This window comes from Anopheles nili, chromosome 2 (assembly GCF_943737925.1).
Source record: "Anopheles nili chromosome 2, idAnoNiliSN_F5_01, whole genome shotgun sequence".
Taxonomy (NCBI): Eukaryota; Metazoa; Arthropoda; class Insecta; order Diptera; family Culicidae; genus Anopheles; species Anopheles nili.
The window spans coordinates 76534497-76554853 of record NC_071291.1 but is presented as its reverse complement, the minus strand read 5'-3'; the positions used below and the strand labels follow the sequence as shown (position 1 = coordinate 76554853).

Below are 20357 nucleotides of genomic sequence, written 5' to 3'. Positions count from 1 at the left end.
AACGACTGAACGAATCCCATCGTGAATAGACTCCTGCTAGGATTATAATATTTCGAATATTTATTGTTTGTTTCTAATCACAACAGTCAAAACACACAACATTTTTACAAACATAACAAATGAATAGTCCATGCGTGCCTATGCTATTATTGCGCCATTTTTTCTTAGTAAGGAAACCTGGCATTTCCCGATGAAGTTACATTGTTTTAAAGCTAGTGTGCCAGCACTAGTTCATCTTATGAACCAGCAAAGTCGCAGCTCTCCTAGGATTCCTTAGTGTTGACCACTTTCATCTCATCGATATCGATCTTTATGTCTTTCAGGTTTGTCAAAAACGGATCCAACGAGGTTTCGGAATTGGGAATAGTTTTAGTCACAACGACCATATCCGGATGGTTGTTTGGAGCATTTGCGAGATCCTTTGCAAACGATACATATTGCTGCTGTTGTTGGTTATCGCTCACGGCCACTTGGCTTGGCCGTCGATTTCCTTGCTGTTGTTGCTCCTGCTCCTGTTCCATCCTCTCCAAATCCGTCAAAATACGGAATACGGGTTTGATGGTGTCACTTTTTGAGTCTGAAACGTCTACATCAAATCCCTGGCGTGAAACCGATCGTTTGATGGTAAAATTAGGTCTTCCGTGAGTAAGCAACAGCTTACGTGCTGTTCCTCCGGAAATGGAACTACTGTCTGCCCAACGATTCAGTGGGCTTTTCGGGGGTTCTTTGTTCACCTTCTCGAAGAGACCCGTGCGCTCCTTTGGGGACGTATTCGTCGAAGACAGAGGTGCAACATTCGCAGGTGTTTTCGGTGGTGGAGATACGGCTGCAGCTGCTGTCAGTACTGGTGCAGGTTCAACCAGTGTCACCGGCAGCTTGGGAGTTGGTTTCGATGTTTCCAGAATATCTGTGTGGCTCACAACGCTACCGGCTTTAGTCAGTGTTCGAATCTGTGACGGTCGTATGGAAGCGGCGCCATTTCGTACCTGAGGCGAAAGAAGCTCCTTAGGCGTAGTAGGCGATGCGGTGCTGTTTGTAGAGCTCCCTGCCCCGTTCGGGCTAGTATCTATAGTAAGCGGCTCAAAACTGGAAGGTTTTCCATTCCGTACTACCGAACCAGAAGTGTCAGCAGCCGTTTTCACAGCAGCCCCGTAGCTGCCAATAGAAACCTTGACGGTGCTGGTGTACGCAGCAGGTACGACGGTTGTCGGCAAATATGTGGTAGGTTTTGCTCTTGGAAGTGTGTTCGAGTAGTACATTCCGTTTGATAATTTGCCCGGCTCATGGACTGATCTCGATGCAGTAGATAGCTTCGGGAAATTGTTGCTTGTGCCATTCGCGATGGGAACTGTACTCGTGACAGAGTTTCCATTTGACATCTTCGTAGAATTACTAACCCCTACACCGATAGTTGTAGTAGCTTCCTTGACAGAAGATGCATTCTGACTAGCTTTTACTTTAGAGATAAAACTCGGCACGCCACCGGTGGCCGAAGATCCATTTGATCCACTCGAGATCGATTTGCCCGTTGAAGCAGGAGTGGCGTGTCCAGACGATACTGGTGGCCTTTTATCTACACCATTGGCCACTGCCAAGCCCTTCGGCGAAACCGTAACGGGTGACGGATTATTTCCCGCAGTATTATTAAAATTGATCACAATGGTATTGCCATTTTCGATAGGATTTTGAGACGTTGAAACCTTTCTTAGAGTGGAAACACCGTTCGCAAGCGGCTGATTTACGGTGAAAGATGGAGATGGAGAAACCACAGAATGTGACGGCGATTGACTTGGTGGCTTGGTCGGGGCAACGATAACACTGCGTTCCTTATCAACAATATCGACGATCGTTTTTAGAGGATTTTCCACCTGGGAAACGTCCTTGTTCGAGGCTACTGATTGATCGTTCACCTTCAGCTGCACCTCGCTGCGGGAGCTCTCGATCGACCGTTCGATTTCATCATTCTTTCGGCAGTCCCCTTGCTCGAGGTCCTGCATCTTGATTTTTCGCTTCAGTGTATTACGCAGCTCGGCTTGAAGGGCGTCCTTCATCTCGTCCATGGAGGCCGATTTGTCGCATGCGCCTGGTGATACTGGATCTCCGTTGTTATGCAGCACACCCTAAAAGAGGAACAAATTGGACATTCGTTACTCGATGGCTATCAATTTAAAAACATCAATTTTCAATTATGATCTACTAAATGTGAGTTTATGTGAGGAGTATGTATCAAACCAGTATGTATCAAAACTGTGAAGCAGTACAATTGCGTCTCATCACTCTATAAAATAATGTATAAATCGCTTCTAACCATTGAAATAGCACGTGTCTAGCCATCATATAATGCAGGTTGATGGTGGCTTCGCTGGCGCTACGGCTCCTAGTGGTGCAGTGTGTGTACTAAGTTACTCAAGCTGTGCAAGCAAATGCACCGCTGCATCATCATCCGAATGCCACGCCCTCCACTGAGCCATGTTGACAAGTGGTGATGATGGTGAAGTATCCGAGTGTCACACAATGATTCATATCGCTCTGAACAGCGGGAAGTTCCCAATCATCGCGCAACTACACAGCAGTATTGAACGAAAACAATCGCTTCAAAATGTACTTTAGACAGCTAGTGACCAAGCGCACTAGCCAAACCACATTCCTGACGTTCATTTCGTGAGGAATTTTATCATTTCAGTTCCATCCTTTTATCGGCAAGGTGACACCAATCTACCCCTGCCCGTTTAGAGTAAAGATGATTCGTTGCCTTTACAACTGAGCGCCGACCGCGGTGTTTTCATGCGTCACTATGGCGTGGCACTTTTTTACAGTAGATTGCAGAGTCGCGCGGTTAATCGATCATTATCGATAAAAAAACAGAGCAAATCGGTGGTGCGCGTGGGGTGTAATAAAATGATGGTTTAATGGGTGCGACCAAAAATCTTTCGCTTTGAATATTCCTGGGACACTTCGGTACAAAATCATTAAAGAATGCTGCACGGAAGTACCTCTTTACGTTAGTGAGTTGAAACAGAAATGAGTCTAGGAATGCTAATGGTGTATTGACTAGCTTCCTTGTTGCTGCACAAGGTTACCACAGTGTCTAGGACAATGCGACATGTACGTCGAAGAGAAATCTATTGCCATCGATTGCTGGTTGCAGATTAGAAATCCTCCGCCAACGACCGTGATGAATGGAACGAAAAGGAGAGGTCTCAGTCTAGAGAAAAGAATTGCGGTGGCCTTCGGGCACTGGGAGGCTGGCACGGTTGTCTCCACTCATCCGGAAGCGCTTGCAGCCGGAGCTTTCTTTGTTTTGCACGTGCAATTCTGGCGTCGGCATTGCGTGAACACAATGTTACATTATATCGGCCGATTCCATGCCAGGCAAGATGTTCCCATGCCCTCCACAGGCTTTCTCACGTTGGCTTTCCCATTGTCTGACTGTTTGCGATGAACGAGATGGCGCTCCAAATGAGAGAGGGTTTTGGTTAGAGTTGGAAACTTTCGGTTTTCCATGGATGTCTCGTTGTATGCGAACGAACACTGGAACCACGGCTAACAAGCCCCAATCTAGCCTATTCGGTTCACCTGGTTCCTAAACTAATTGATAGTTGGGTTTGAAAAATGCATCCAACTCTTTCATTATCGTACAATTCTCCGCGAAGGATTAAATGATTAACCAGCTCCACCTGCCATGGCTCAAGGGTTCGCCCTACTGCGCAACACACGCTTATCTGTAGTAACGTTTGAGTTTAAGTCGGCAAAATCAACGATAAACTCGAGGGATAATGAGCTTGGTCGTTGTAAATCCTTACCGCTCGGAGTTCAATTTGCGCTGCCAGTGCATGCTGTTCTTGCCGAAAATCCTGCAACAGCAGGTAACTAACGAGTACCTTCTCACATTCAAATGACCATGCGACATGTGTTCAAAGCCAATCCAAAACAAACGATCCACCCAGACCTGGCTGGCCTCGGGCTGCCGGCAAGTTGACGTCATCCGGCAATGGCGGCGTGCCTATGAGCCAGGCATTGCTGGGATTTTCTCAGTTCCAGTCGGAACTTATTAGCATTTTATCACGAATCGCGCATCGTTACAAAAAAGCTCAGAGAGAGCAAAAAAAACCGAACCGACCGCACTCGCCTTGGTCAACGGAACAGGTGTGCATTTAGCGGAACAAACATTTTGGAGGGAAGCTCAAAATTGAACATGCTTTACTTCGGCTGTGTTTTTTTTACAATAATTTTCCTCCAATTTTATGCCCGTTAAGAGAGATGTGATGTTTACACCTGTGTGCGATTGGTGTGTGTGTGTGAAACATACACTTCAAACGGTAGGAATTTGCTTCCCCCCTTAGGGCATCCGCTGAAGCACCCGAACAGAGTGGTTGTAAAAGATGAAACCGACCGCGACCTTAATTCGCCTCTCGGATGCACACGTGCATGAAGGGGTTGAACATAAATAAATAAACCAACACATCTCAATTGAACACGGTCGAAAGGGAGCCACCGGTGGGTCGCTGATAATTGCCGGTCCCGGCCATCACGTACTTTGTAGGCCGTTCAGGCACGACTGTTCGCTCATTGGCGGACATGTGTGTTAACAAAATAGTGATTGTACTCACCGTGCACGGGTTGTGTCCTAAAAGGACAATTAACTTACATTGGCTTGCTTGATAAATCCAGGGGTGCTGCGATCATTCGTTTTGGCTGGCTTCAAGCTAACTCCGTTGCGAATGGCCGCCATCAGCTGATCGTTATGATCTCCGACGGAGCTGGTCCCTCCATTGCTGGCAGTGGCTTTTGGAGACCCCATCGGGGACGCTGCGGTACCGATCAGGGGTTCCGTGGGTACCACCTGGGTCTCTGAGACCGGTGGTGGAGGTGGTGGCGGTGGAACCATTGTCGGTAATCGCTGACACTACGGGTCTGATGATTGATCCTATCGCCGTCAAGGGTTTCGATAGAAACGAGTATGCTCTTGATGATCGAGAGCCCGGGTTCGGGTTGATGAACTGGGGTTAAGTTGTTAATCCGGGTCGCAACACTTGACACTGACAGCTCAGTGGGGTTTCACTAAGCTCGTACACCGAGAGCCTTCCAGTCTTCGTCCTCGCTCACGTTGGACACCTGCACTCCCAGGGGGTTCGCGGGAGATCCTGCCCCTTTCCTCAGGATATGTACGCACTTTCTTCACGGAATCACGAAAGCACGTCGAGACACGTTAACGCGAGGCAGACACAAAATCGCGACTAACACGGTCGCTTACACCGACGATTTTCAACGCACGTATTTTCCACCGTGAACCGACGACAACCGCTTCCTCGGTTGAAGATTGGATTCGCATTAAGATAAGCGTTATCTTATCAAACGCACAGGTCGATTTTCGATTTCGTACAGCCAACAGCTCGTCCTGTGAGAGTGAAAGAGTTTTCCTATCGCTTCTCAGTCTGTTTAACACTGTTTATCTTTGGTGTAGTTCCTCCTGCCTCTCCCGTCGTGGGTGGGGGTTGTTTTTATCTTCCCACTGCCGAGCACCTTCGAATGGGCTAGCGGTGGGTGGTGCTGCAAGGGAGGATGCTTAACATTCCGTGTTTTTCTCCAAGCTTGCGCAGCGGTAAAAAACAATACTCCTTTCTTCAACTTCACTCCTATCGACACTGGCGCGAGTGCGCGCGTTCCGCACAGGAGGAGAAACGAAATTCCCAACCGGTGGCTACATTTGTTACACAAATTAGCGAAAGTTGGCGGTACTGGCAGACCGGTAATAAACGCCTCAAATATCGTCTACGAAAACGGAGCAGTGATCGTTAAGTTGGTCGGCAAAAATCAACCCCCAAAAACTAGGGTTGTTCGACGGGGTAGCTTTCATCGGGCTAGTCTCCCCACGTGTTCAACCGCGCACGATGCTGTGACCGATCTGGCCGCGTTGACTGTTGAAACTGTCTGTCGACTCCGGGGAACCTGTTCGCTGGAGCTCTCACTCTCTTGTGAGCTTCACGATCGCATGAGTAAAAAGCACCCTGTCTCTGGACCGGCACGACCTCCATCAAGCCCCTGGCCCGGAAGGGATGCCTTTCCCACTAGAGGGTGATTCATCATCTGTATCAGGTTTCGCGCAGCATATCATAAGGGGTTGTTTTTAAGTTTAGCCAAAATAAAAATGAACGCGGAGCCTCTTCTGCGGACGACAAAAGCGTTCAGCTTTCTGACATGGAATACAAGAACAAAGCCGACGTTGTTGGTGGCTTACGTATGTTTACGAGATGGTGTTAGAGGTGCAAAGACACATTAAGCTATGAGACTCTAATAGCTGGAAGCATTGAAAATTGATTAAATGAAGGATTGAAACCAATTTATACAGTTGTGGCACAAGCATTGAATGTCCTTCGTAGCTTCGTTAAGTGCTGACATTGATACCGGCAATGGCGTTTGTGCGACATGTCCCTGGCTGAGACTCTGGTTGACCGCGTGGCGACGACAGTTGATGAATATATTACACAAGCAAAAAAAACATTCGCTCTCCTGTGAGTCAATGGTTATTAATCATTGTAAACAGTTACTTATACCTCGTCGTTTTGTTTCTAAACATTTTGCTCTTCAACAGCAGAGCACAGTGTTGAACTCTTCATATGCTTCGAGAATAAGCTGGCATTTCATTCTCAACTAAATTAAAGATCCATTTTTCTTTAAAAATAGTGTAATTTAAACAACTTAATTCGCCGACAGAAAAACTGCAGCACGATTTTAGTTGAATTTGGGTTCAAGGTAAACTGCCTACCTATTACCTCTTCTATATAGTTTCTTTCTTATTTCATATGAAAGTGACAATCTAAGCGAAACGGATTGTATAATATGTAGTGCATTTTAGTTATCCCTCCAGGATACACCTCTGAGGATGTCACTGTAATCAGAGCACCGCAAAAGGAGCTTCCTTTGAACCGGCGATATGAGCAAGGCGTTACAACACCTACACGTGTTCACTTATCAGTCAACTAATAATGCTTCCATAGTCAGCATTGATCGATGGCAAGTTCAAGGAGTTCTTATCACGGTTGTGTCACGGATTTTTTTGCGTTACACATTTGCATATAGTGGTGCATATAATATACAGCCAAACCAAATTTGAAAATGGAAAAACATCACGTTCGTTGCGTGCTACGAATACTTGTTAAGAGGGGGGTTTCCTAAATGCTGATTTATTTGACACTGTGGATTGGCTTCAATATTTGGTTGGACCAAATAACGTCCATTCATGGCGGTCGTAAAAATGCGTTTGAAAGCAAAAACTTATCCGTGACTCATACGCAGTTCGACACCCAGTCTGTGGTCCCTTTTTTATGTTGTCTCACGTTCACCTTTTCATTTCGCTTGTCTATATCGTCTTATTCTTGGGATGTTGAATCCACAAATTTTTGTCGATCTGCATACTCATAGCAACCCAAAATAATTGAACCGAGCAGCATCAGCGGTTTGGTAATTTCATGATGATTCAGCATTCCATGAACCGAACGACTGCATCGAAGCTTAGGAATGCCTACGAAGCTGAGCTTAACGGAGCTTTGGGTTAGGATGGAAGCGAAATTGATAAATAAACCATCAAAAACAAAAAGCAGCATTAAACGAATCAGCGAGAGAAACATAAGTGACCTTCTGTGCGCAACCAATTCGAGATGAGATGTTCAGGGTTCGTGATTTACCTACTCTAGCGCTCGATCTTCGGAGAGGGAGTTAATTACATTGCGTTTACAATCAAGCCCATTCAAAAGGGTAGGCAAGGCGGGGTATGTAAGACAGTACATATGTACACTTTTTCAAGATGCCGAAATACACGTAAGCGGATGCAGTGTTTGAGAATGGTCGCTTTTTCTGCAGACTTCGTGATGCGGATGAATCCTCGGACGGCAGACGGATCGCTTTCATCGTGCAGGTCGTACGAAATCCATTAAGAGAAGAGGCGTTGCCTTTTGTCGATAGCAATATGAATCATTGCGCGTGAGTACTGAGCGTGATTGTGATAAGATAAAGATTTGGTGGATCGTTCGATACATTCAATCCTAGTGAAAAATTGCAGCAAATTTCACTTTTGCTTATCAGAATTGAACTCTTCTTGGTCAAAGCAAAGCGAATCAGTATAGTGTCGATCAGTGCTACGAGGGCATTAAAAAGAGTCACATCGATTCCGATGGCTTCACCTGAACAAGAAGGGGCAGCACCGGCTCCACCACCCTTATCCGGTCCAGTTCCACCACCTCCACCGCCGATATTGTGTCCCGGAAGTGGACCGCTGAAAGGACCCAGTCCTAAGGGAAAGTGCTGGACAAGACCGCCGAGTGACTCCATGCCCAGTGAAGACACTAACGATCGTTTGTTGGCCGACATAAGGGCCGGCGTGAATCTGAAGCCAACAAAAACCCGAGACCGTAGTTCAGCTGTTCTGCGCCGGAAAGGAAATTTTAAATAGTCAAATATAGTGTACAATTTGTCCTTTAAACAATTCTGATGCGAGCTGGTCAATAAATGGATTTCTGGTCAATAACGGTCAATAGTGTTCAAAGAATGGGATATATTTCATATGATACGTTCGAACAGTTTAGCATAAAACATGACGTTTATATATCAACTCAATGGGTTAAAAAAAATGGATGTTTAAAATTTAACTATAGTTATAGAACAACAGAAAATAATAAAAATAAGCCAGATGAAGCTCCTATTTCAAATTTCATGTAAAATTAGAGCCTTTCTCTATGATAGACATTTTAAAATTACTTCCTTCATTTCCACAGCTCGGCATTGTCAAACAGCTGTCAAGCCTGCAGAGCTGCCAACCTTCGCAGCATAAGTCGCTTGGTATGAGAAAACGAGAAGGGTGATGAACCAACCGGCGAAATCATAAGCTATTGAGCTATCTCGCTTACTCTGCCGCATATATTGCGAGGGAAAATGAGACAAGGAAAACCAACATCACAGAAGAGACCAAAGCAGAAAAACGGCAAATTAAGCAGAACGCAAGGATCAATTTTCGTTAGGGCGGTTTTTGTTTGATTATTTTCTTTCCTCTAGGAGGAAACGCGGTTTCGAGCATAAGCACTTTTGTCAGTGAAAGAAATGCGTGTTGTTTATGGTTTTAATGCGTTAAAGCACTTGTGAAAAGATTCGATGGTACACGGTGGTTCAGTCGGTGCGGCCAGAAGTTTCTATGATACAATCGTACTCTTCAGAGTAGATGGGATTGATCCTGTATGCTATATGGTTTTTGGTATAAACAATTCGTAAAGAAAATATTCGCGTCTTAGCCATTGTTTTTTTGTGTGAATAATTGTGATGAAATGGCTTCTATGCAGGCATTTTTTGAGTATGCCTTTATATGACACAGTCAAGAACGCCAAATAACGCCACAGCGCCGCTGCTGCAAAACAATCCATGTCATCCTGCATACCAAGCGTACGCGCCAGTATCGTATTGGCGCTTTAGAAAGATCCGGAAGAACTGTGGACGCTCCGTACAATTTGGCGCGTTGAGTTAATGAATGATCTCTGTTTACTCTCTGGGCGAACGTTAAACGAAAGGTGGATTGTTAGTTTTGAAAGTGAATAATGTGCGTTGGTTTGATTCGAGCGAGCCGAATGTAGTCGTTCACCAGGATAGATTGCATCGTTCCAGAGACAACCATTGCGGCCTTGCCTTGGACATTTTCAGAAAAAAAAACTTGACTAGTTGGGTACACTTCACCTTTGTGGGCGCCGTTGCACGCTTGTTTGTTTCGTATTGAGATTCGAAATGGCTGACATTACATACCCAGCCGGATGCCGTCCGATTAACGAAGACCTCGGGCAGGATGAGCTAATCCGTCGACTCAAAACACTTACCCACACGCTGCAGGCGATGGGCCAGGACGAGGACGGCATGTACACGCAGTACATTCCACTGGCTGTGCACCTAGCGGATGACTTCTTTTTGCAGCATCCTTCACGCGACGTGCAGCTTCTCATTGCCTGTTGTATTGCAGACGTGTTACGTGTGTATGCACCGGAAGCACCTTACAAGGATCAGGATCAGATCAAAGGCATTTTTATGTTTCTGATCCGCCAACTAAATGGATTGCGCGATCCAAAGGACCCAGCATTCAAACGCTATTTTTATCTACTGGAAAACTTGGCCTACGTCAAGTCGTTCAATATGTGCTTCGAGCTCGAGGACTGCCAGGAGGTGTTCTGCACGTTGTTTAGCCTAATGTTTAAAATTGTCAAGTAAAGTATCATTTGTTTTATACCGAAACATCGTATCCGCCTGGCATACGATGATTAATCGCTGATCGCCTACTAATATTTTTATTTTCATTTTAGTGACGAGCACAGCTCTAAGGTTAAATCCTTTATGCTTGATGTCCTTGCACCGCTTATCACGGAGTCGGACTCAGTTTCATACGATCTGCTCGATTTAGTATACATCAACATCGTAGAACCGTTCCGAACACAGAAGCGCAACGCTTACGAGCTTGCCAAAGAGCTTATCATAAAAACGGCCCACTGGCTAGAGGCATATACGCAGGCATTCTTTAATCAGATATTGATTTTGGATAAGAACGAAAAGCAGTACCAGATAATGCCGAAGATCTACGACGTGATCTATGAGCTGAACGTAATCACACCGACCATTCTGCTGTCCGTGTTGCCGCAGCTTGAGTGCAAGTTAAAATCGACCCAGGAAGCTGAACGGTTGAAGGCCGTATCAACGCTGGCACGGATGTTTTCTGAGCCTGGTTCTACACTGGCTCGGCAGTACGGGCCGCTGTGGAAGCAGTTCCTAGGCCGGTTCTACGATATTGCGGTACCAATCCGGATCAAGTGCGTTCAGAGTACGATGCACTTCTTGATCAACCATCCGAGCTTACGTAAAGATGTTATAGACACTCTGCGCATTCGACAGCACGACTCGGACGAAACTGTTCGCTACGAGGTTGTGATGGCCATTGTGGAGACAGCAAAGCGTGATCTTCAAATCGTATCTGAGTCGGAGGATTTGCTGGAGTTTGTGAAGGAACGTACCCTAGATAAAAAGTACAAGATACGCAAGGAGGCGATGAATGGGTTGGCTATGATCTACAAGAAGTACCTTAGCGACACAAACGTGCCAGCGACGACTAAGAAGTCGGTCAATTGGATCAAAGACAAGATCCTACACGGGTATTACATGACCGGAGTCGAGGATCGTTTATTGGTTGAACGACTGTTGATCACCTGTCTCGTGCCGTATCAGCTTCCAGCGTTGGATCGAATGAAGAAACTTTATCAGTTGCTTGGAACGATCGATGACAACGCCACAAAGGCTTTCATTGAGTTGCAGAAAAATCAATTGAAAGTACGACGCAGCGTAGCCGACTGGATTAAGCTGCACCGACTGAAGGACTTATCTGCGGCAGTTCAGAAAGAGATGAATGTCAAATGCACGAACATTGCTAAGCAACTGCCTGATCCCATAAAAGCACAAGAATTTCTGGTTAAATTTTCCGCGCAGATGCGCAAAGATCCAAAATTGATCGTCGAAATGGAGACCATATTGAAGCGCGATGTTTCGTGTAAGGAGTGTGCCGACACCATGGCAATAGTACTGAAGAAGCTTGGTCAACCAATTATGACCAATACGTACTACAACACGGTTAAGATGTTGCTCGAACGAATCGCATCGGTGATGGTGGACAAGGAATCAATTGGCGTGCTGATCGAGTTGATACAGGAGTGTATGAATGGTGTCAAGGAGGTGATTGAAGAAGTTAGTCTGCCTGCGGACTCGGCAGGCGAACGAGGCCTCAAGTTGTTAACCGTGCTGGCGTACGTATTTTCGGCGCATTTCCAACATGATGAAATTTTGCGGCACATGATCGGTTTGCTCTCATTCGGCGAATCATACGTCGCTCCGTACGTTTTAAAGGCGTTCACATACCTTGGGCGTTACAAAGCACTGATCGAGTCTCATCCGGCCATCCTGAAAGAGTTAGCGCCGCTGTGCAAAGAATTTGCAATTGTTGGCACACCGAAACAAGCTAAACATGCGATTCGGTGCATGTTTGTTAATACGCAGACGGGTAGCGCCGGTAGTGGCAATGATTTACAAGGATCCGGAACTGATCTCACTAGTATCGATATATTTCCGGAGATTGTCGAGGGGTTGAAGCAAACACTTCACCCACAGAGCGAGCATTACCGCACTGCGATCGTTACACTCGGGCACATTGCGTACAATTTACCCGAAAAGTTCCACGTGCAGATAAAGAACATCATCTCTCGCAAGATTGTAAAGGAACTGTTAGTGAAGGAGACTGCCGACGGGCGTACGAACGTACCGTCGAAGGAATGGTGCGATGAGCAAGAGCTGCCAGAAGAAACTCGCTGTAAGGTTGAAGGACTCAAAACTATGGCTCGCTGGTTGTTGGGACTCAAGAAAGACGTCGTGTCTGCACAAAAAACTTTCCGCATGTTGAACGCATTCATAAGTAAGAAGGGAGATTTGCTTGAGCAAGGTGGGGCTCTTTCCGCAGCTGAAAAGTCTTGGTTGCGTCTCAGCGCTGGTAAAGCTATGCTGAAAATCTGCGAACAGAAAGGCGTCGGGGATCAGTTCATTGCAGAACAGTTTTACAATCTTTCACAGCTTATGGTAAGATTGTTTACCTCAGTAAATCACGCATTTCTATACGCACGCCTTGTTCTTTTTTGTTTCCGTAGACTGATCCAGTTCCGGAAGTGCGTGATACGTTCGTTAAGAAGTTACACAAAGGTCTCAACAAGGGTATTCCGCACAAGTGCCTTCCGCTTGACTTTATGGGCTACTATGCGCTCGGCGGAAGAGAAACCGATCAAAGGTATGGCAAGCAAAAAAGCATTTGCAGGAAAGATTTGATTAGAATTATTACTAGATTTCGATACTTAAAATGATTTTTTTCTAAAAATTTTGCCAGCTTGTTAAGTCAAATCAAGTCCAATATCGAAACCGATGTCAACAGGCGTCGAGAATACGTTAAAACCTTTGCTACAGGTAAGATTGTTGCTTATAGCTTTCGATAGTATAATATTAATCGTTTTCTTCCATATACAGTCGAGCGAGCCATGAGCCAATTGCCGCACATTCTACCAGATTACATGCTCGTGTTCGCCGTTACGGTTTTGACGCATGATCCACAATTTACGCGACCGTCAGATCCAGTTCAGCTGCGTCAGATCGAACGGTGCCTCTGGCTCGTCTTGGAACCACTCGTGACAAACAAGGAGTTTTTCTGCTGTGGTTTTTACAAGAACTTGATAGAACGCATGAAACACCACAAGGATGCTCTCAAACCGGACGACGAAGAAACCAATCATGTGAGCGAAAAGAACAAAAGCGCGCGGAGTAAGACCGGCGTTAGAAGTCTTGTTGTCGTCGACAGACGATATTTGAACCCAATTTTGTCTCTCTTTTCTCGTTCAGAAATTATGGGCTATTTGTGATATTGCGATGGGACTCATACTCACTCGACTAAACTTTTACGATATGCGCGAGTTTCCGGTCGAGGCACGCATTCCCTCGATGTACTTCCAATCGCAGCCGGAAGATTTTAACAACATACGCTATTACATTCCCGACGATATGTACACTTTAACAGATAGAGCAGGTCGCACTGCTGTCGCTAGCAGCTCGAAGAGTGTAGCAACTGGAGCCAAAACCAAACCATCCTCTTCATCCTCTACAGTAGTAACAGTTGCGGTTGCTTCCAGCTCGTCGGCATCATCATCGGTAAGCCCAAAGGACTACGGCAATGAACGTTAGAATGCATCAACCTATAATAATTTATTTTATTGCTTTTTTTTTCTACTTCATTCAGGATCGGAACAAAATTAAAACGAAAACAGTTCGTCCACCAACACCCGACGATAGTGACCATAATGGTGAGGACGAGGAGGACGCAGGTCCACCTCCATCGAAACGAGCACATAAAGGAGTCGACAGCGACAGCACATAAGAGCAATGCATAAGCAACTTCAGCCGATGTTGGTGTGTTGTTGTTGAGGAAGAAGATGGAGAATTAATGTTTAAGTTATTTATGTACAATACTGGATAGCGCGGTTTGACAAAGATATAAGACGGAGTAATCGTTACTTCCGGCTCAAGCACTAAGTTGCCAAACTCAGGCTGGCAAGCAAGAAAAAAAATGTATGGATAAATCTGAATATCTTGAAAGTTTCTTTAATAAAAATGATACAGAATGCAGAACGCTGAATGCTAATAAACAATGCTGCTTATAAATGGAGTACAAACAGAAACAAATGGGATGGGATCATGGATTTGAATTTGAAGTGAGTGGCTGGTTTGTTTTCGGTATTAGTAACATATTTTTCCAATTCTAGATTTAATAATCACAATATGATAAATGTTATGATTATTAAAAGGTAGAAATTATTTTGTAAATATGATGTTGAGAATAATGATATTGAGAAATAAGATGATATTGATATTGAAATATTTCAATAAAAAGAATCACGCATGTTGTTCCTAGTGATTTGGGTTTCATTGAGCGCTTACGACGTCCAATGACTCTTATGGAGGAAGGTTTGTTTTCGGAAATGTTTATTAATTTTGTTAATTCTTTATTTAATAATCATAACATTTTAAATGTAATGAGTTTTAAAAAAGAGAAATGCAATTTAAAAATAGAGCTAGTCTTTGAATGAAATATTTCAATAAAAGCTTAGGACGTTTCAATGGCTATTGTGTATAAAGGTTTGTTTCCGGTATTGTTAACCTATTTTCGTAATTATAGGTTTAGTAATCGCAATATAATATACGTAATGAATTGCTTTCAATGGAAGTACAATTTTTAAATAGTGCTGGGCTGTGAATGAAATATTTCAATGATTTATAACGCATGTTGTGTCTAGTAATCTTGGAGTTTGTCCGACGATTCGTTTCAAAACAAACGTGACATAAGTAGAGCCCCGGCATTTAATTCAACACACATTTTTTGATAAAGTTCTAACTAAAAAGTGAAAAAATGCCGTTAAAAGTTGCACAAATGCGATCCACAGCAGTGCTACTGCACCATGTGATAAAAAGTTTGTACAATCATGTTGAAATCACATACATTTTATATCATTTATTGTAGTGTTTCGTTTGCAGAACATTACTCTGTCGCATCGAATGTGTCAACAAAGGCAAGCGAGCTGTTTTCTGATGAACAGAGGCGACAGCGGGAAAATGTGGGTCGAATCGAGAAAATTGAAGTCCGATATCTTGGCTTGCCGCACGATACGACGCTCGTGATGAACCGCGATATCTCCACACCGTACGATTGCGCTAGACGTAAGATGCGTGTTATACTAAGCATGCGAAGGGTAGAAATTATTGGTTGATGTTTCGGTTCGACTTGTCTTTTAGATATTGGGGAGAAATACTGCCGCCAATCGGCTTTGGCATTGCTTGACAATAAAACACCGTGGGATATGCGCCGACCATTACGTGATTCCTGCACCCTTCAGCTACTCAATTTCAACTCTGCCGAGCCACACATCGCTAATAAGGCGTTCTGGCGATCTTGCTCGTTTCTGCTTGGCGCAATTCTGCAGTCGAGCTTCAAACCGGAAGCCGGTTTACATCTGCACAGTTTTCCCAAACCAAATAGTAAGTTGCAGCTCGCTAATTAGTCAAGATCCATGTAGTTTATAAAGATCCATCAAATCTGAATTGTAGTCAAATCGGGCAGCTTTGTACATGACATTGTGCTAAACGAAGAACACTGGAACCCAACCGTTGCCGAGTTGCGAGCGTTATCGATCGAAATGATAAAGCTTTCGCAGAAAGACTTGCCGATCGAAAGGTTGGACGTGAGCTGCGACCTAGCATCAGAAATGTTCAGCGATAATCCCTTCAAGCGTGACCAAATACCGTCCGTTGCAGCTCAAAACAATGGTCAGGTGACAGTTTACAGAGTAGGTGAGCATTTGGATATAAGCAAAGGTCCAATGATGAGCTCGACAGGACTGTTAGGCCGTTGTACGATCTCAGCAGCGCATCCTATCAAGGATGGAAGCGAAAATGGAAAGTATTTCTACCGGATGCAGGGTGTTGCGCTTCCGTCTGTACTGCGCATCAGTCATTTTGCGTACGCCATTCTAGAAAAACGCTCAAGAAAGCTGGTAAGTTTAATGCATTCCGCGTCTGTTTAGTTTGTATTATATTACAATGTTAACAATTCTATCTATTTATTTATTATTGTAGAATTCAGCCAAATTACCAAATGAGCCTTTTGAGGACTCCGTTGCGGAGCAGGTAGCCTAATATGCATAATGAACTAGTGTATGGAGCTCAATAAAATTCATGTTAATGAATGAAACCAGCTATATTATCATGTAATTGTTATTGTCATTTATTTAAGAACGGCCTGGCCGTATTTAGATTTGGATAATTTTTTGTGAGCTGAAAGGCATTTCCTCCCAACAGCCGCAGATAGCCTTATCCCGGGCTGACTCGGTTATTATCATGTAATATAATAGTAACAAATCGAAGCATGTGAAGTAAATCAATAAATTATCCGAAATCAGTAAATAACAGTGGTATGGTAGATACATCAGTTGTCGTTGTTGGTTGTCGGCGAATCGGTACAAAAACTACCACGTCATCAAAAGAATTTTGGAAGTACAAAAAACAGGTCGACATCACTCGGGCAGATCGAGAAAATTTGAGGCAAAAGTAACAGGAGAGCATACCAGCTAGGAGGCTAATTTTTTCTCGCTCGATTGGTAGAAATTGTGTATAACAGTATTTTGAAACCGCTGTGTAATAGTTTCAAAACTCAGTCATACATGACGCTTTTTAAACTGGCGCGAAACATTTCAAAATTGAAATGTTTCATAAAGCGTTTCTGAAACGTCTTAAATGGTTTGAAATGTTTCATAAATTGAATAAGACGTTTGAATGGCGGTTGCGTCCAAAATATTTTTCAAACGTCAATACCTCGTAACTGGTATGCTCTCCTGGTATTTCTGCGAAAAATATTCTTGTTTCAAATTCGTAAAATTGCTCGAGATTATTTTTCTTTTTCCAACATTATGAAATAAATCAAAACAACAGGGGAACATAACAGCAGAAAGGTAATCGGACCAAATAAACTTGTATTTCCAGGTTTTAAACTAGCATGCACGTTGATTTATTTTTAATGCAAAATAAGTGTGATGAGCCAGATTGAACTGTTTTCAATACAAATAATGTGTGTTGTTTACAATTGTTCTTCTGCAGTTTGCGCAGGTCCAGGATGCACGTAACAGAATCGGAGAACCATAATTCTTAGGACACCAATGTGAAACACGTGAGAAATAACCGCGTGAAGCAACACAGAAGAACAGGCCGTTCCGGTGCCAACACACCACAAGGGATTAGAAAATATTTTACGTTTCTTTCATAATTGTTTCGACAAAAAATGGGAATCCTTTTGAAAAAGCAATTATGCCTATGCCCGATTGCGTGCGGTTTCGTTCCTTATTCCATTGCGCCCTGCTGGGCCAACACGAAGCCCTGTAAAAAAGGGAATAACATTCCCAATTCCAGCCCGATGTCGACGATCGCCCCGAGATGCAGCCGGCGTATGAAGCATCTGATACGCTAGCCGAGATAATGGCCCCTTATGTATTTCAATCAGCCTCCGTTCGTACGAGAGAAGGAGAGACACACGCACGCCATTCGATTACGCATTGTGTTCTGCCGTTCGGTTGTTATTCCGTATTCGAATCCTGCTGGCGAAACGAACCTCGGCTCTTATAGACGGTTCGAAGCCAAGGTACGTCAATCGTACGGTTGCCGTCCAGAAGGAAGGACGTATTTCTATGTCCATGTTCTGACCGATGTGCAAATAGGATTAGTTGTGTTGTGTCGTTACTTATTACTGTGTGTGTTGTGATGAAATTCTTGCTGTTAGTTTTAGGCTGCACGCTGGCCGTTGGTAAGTAAGCCATTGCCACTTGGATAGTGCACTTAATATTCGCCTGTACCAAGCATTCTCATCGCCAGCCGTCTGGTGTTGCGTTTGACCTAAAGTGACCCCTTATTGCGTTGTGGCTTGCAAGAACAATCATCGGCGATTGGGGACGACCTCGCACGGTTGATTCCTTTCTTTTTTTGTAACACTATTATGCATTCTGCAATGGCGCATGATCGAATGATCGGTCAGGTTTGGCTGGTTTTCGAAAACAAAATGGAAGATCATGTTAAGCCCTTTCATTTGCTTTCTTTTTGCGGCGATGTGCTATAGTTATACACGTGGCGATATCTAATCCTTCTTTAACAGGAGGGGTTTCCCTTTCGACTGCAGTCGATTTAAGGGGGCACTCTATGAAGCGTTTTGTGTGCATTTTTCTCATCCACAGCGCTTGGCACCAAGCCACCAAGATGGCCGGACGTGTATTCGGTGAGTGGCGTGTTAAACATACCGTACGCGGAAATCAACGAACCGTTCTACGCCTGGTACGATAAGACGAATGGACGCTCCCGGATCGACTACTACGGTGGGATGGTGAAAACGTATCAGCTCACCAAGCAGGGTGATTACGGTGTCAGCCTTAAGCTGGCCCCGGTCACGACGCAAAGCCTGCTGAACAAAGAAACCTGCCTGCAGGTCAACGGAACGGCCGATAACGCGATCGACGTGCAGGGCATCCTGCCGTACGTGAAGGACTTCAACTTGATGGGTAAGCGGCGTGACTCACGGGGCAGTCGTCCCCAAGCGGTAGCGGGAATCCTTTAAACGAAAGCGTTTTTTTTTGGTTTTTGCAGGCACCGAGGAATGCTCCGGCTATCAGTGCGATAAGTTCAGCCTTACTCAGCTCGTTGGCCAGAAACGAAACGTGTACACGCTGTGGGTGCGTTATGTCAAATCCCCTAAGTATCCTGCGTCCCGGATGCCGATCCCGGTGCGGTACGAGATGAAGGGCTACAATACGCTGCTTGGTTCGCATTACGATCACTATTATCTCGATTACGACTCGTACGATCACCAGGACATTCCCGAGGATGTGTTCGAGGTGAAGCTGAGTAAGTGAACAGCCTGCGATAGTCGGTTTACTCTTGGTGTTTGATTTTTCACTTCTCAATTTTATCGTCGCTTCCCGCAAAGGCGATCCGTGCGTTGGTTTCCCGGGACCCGGCAATGGCCACTACGCCACGTTTAACCCGATGCAGGAGTTCGTGCATCCACACTCAGAAGAACATCTGCACAACGAGTTCGGGCGGTTCAAGAACAAGCACAGGAAGTCGTACGCCAGCGAGCAGGAGCACGAGAGAAGGTTGGACGTGTTCCGGCAGAACTTGCGCTACATTCACTCGCATAATCGCGCCAACCGTGGGTTCACCGTGGCCGTCAATCATCTAGCCGATCGGACGGAGGAGGAAATGAAGGCGTTGCGTGGTTTCCGGTCGTCCGGCGTTCACAACGGTGGCCAACCATTCCCGTACGATACTCAGCTGCACATGAACGAACTGCCCGATAGCTGGGATTGGCGCATCAGCGGTGCAGTGACACCGGTGAAGGATCAATCCGTGTGTGGGTCCTGCTGGTCCTTTGGCACGATCGGTCATATCGAGGGTGCGTACTTCCGGAAAACGCAGAAACTGGTGCGTTTCTCGCAACAAGCCCTGATCGACTGCTCCTGGGGTTATGGCAATAATGGCTGCGATGGTGGTGAAGATTTCCGTGCCTACCAGTGGATGATGGAGGTCGGTGGTGTCCCGATGGAGGACGAATATGGCGGCTACCTGGGGCAGGACGGATACTGTCACGTACAAAACATGACACTGTACGCCCAGATCACCGGTTGGGTAAACGTAACGTCGGGTGATTCGGACGCGTTCAAGTTGGCACTGTTCAAGCACGGTCCGCTCTCGATCGCGATCGATGCCGGGCATAAGTCGTTCAGCTTCTACTCGAACGGTGTGTACTACGAGCCAGAGTGCAAGAATAAGCTGGATCAGCTTGATCACGCCGTGCTGGCCGTCGGTTACGGTAAACTTAATGGGGAGGACTACTGGCTGATCAAAAACTCGTGGTCCAACTACTGGGGCAACGATGGGTACGCGCTGATGGCCGTTAAGGATAACAACTGTGGCCTTACGACCGATGCCACTTACGTGCTGATGTAAGGCCCACGGGAGCCACTCCCCGGTGGGGTGGAGTTTGCTTTAGTTAGTGATTTGAATGAATTTACAATAAAAAAAAGTGTCCATATTGGCATCCTCAGAACAAACTGTGCTTCGCGTATTTCTGCAGGGCCACAAAAGGTGAATAGATCTCGTGTGTTTCGCACGTCTTGTTTACTTAACGGATGTTCGAAAAACAATTCCAAGGCAACTTCAATGTC

General features: G+C 45.2%; 4 protein-coding genes across 4 annotated transcripts; 3 read left to right on the top strand and 1 right to left on the bottom strand.

Annotated features, from left to right (window-relative positions):
* Nucleotides 1–73: 73 nt before the first annotated feature.
* LOC128730192 (mucin-12-like) lies at nt 74–5144 on the bottom strand. The gene is made up of 2 exons (XM_053823224.1): nt 4649–5144; nt 74–2120 (listed from the first exon to the last, which is right to left on the bottom strand). Exons 1-2 carry the CDS (start codon nt 4886–4888, stop codon nt 264–266), a joined length of 2097 nt encoding a protein of 698 aa, XP_053679199.1. The 5' UTR covers nt 4889–5144; the 3' UTR covers nt 74–263.
* Nucleotides 5145–9765: 4621 nt separating this feature from the next.
* LOC128731263 (sister chromatid cohesion protein PDS5 homolog B) lies at nt 9766–14219 on the top strand. The gene is made up of 7 exons (XM_053824369.1): nt 9766–10235; nt 10332–12639; nt 12708–12844; nt 12941–13035; nt 13087–13340; nt 13447–13752; nt 13841–14219. Exons 1-7 carry the CDS (start codon nt 9766–9768, stop codon nt 13976–13978), a joined length of 3708 nt encoding a protein of 1235 aa, XP_053680344.1. The 3' UTR covers nt 13979–14219.
* A 788-nt stretch (nt 14220–15007) lies between these two features.
* LOC128730191 (39S ribosomal protein L39, mitochondrial) lies at nt 15008–16448 on the top strand. Its single transcript, XM_053823223.1, has 5 exons — nt 15008–15068; nt 15133–15315; nt 15391–15633; nt 15703–16148; nt 16231–16448. The coding sequence occupies exons 1-5, from the start codon at nt 15008–15010 to the stop codon at nt 16288–16290; spliced, it is 993 nt and encodes a 330-aa protein (XP_053679198.1). The 3' UTR covers nt 16291–16448.
* Nucleotides 16449–17818: 1370 nt separating this feature from the next.
* LOC128720005 (digestive cysteine proteinase 1) lies at nt 17819–20237 on the top strand. The gene is made up of 4 exons (XM_053813651.1): nt 17819–17947; nt 18372–18692; nt 18778–19035; nt 19118–20237. Exons 1-4 carry the CDS (start codon nt 17905–17907, stop codon nt 20137–20139), a joined length of 1644 nt encoding a protein of 547 aa, XP_053669626.1. The 5' UTR covers nt 17819–17904; the 3' UTR covers nt 20140–20237.
* Nucleotides 20238–20357: the final 120 nt, after the last annotated feature.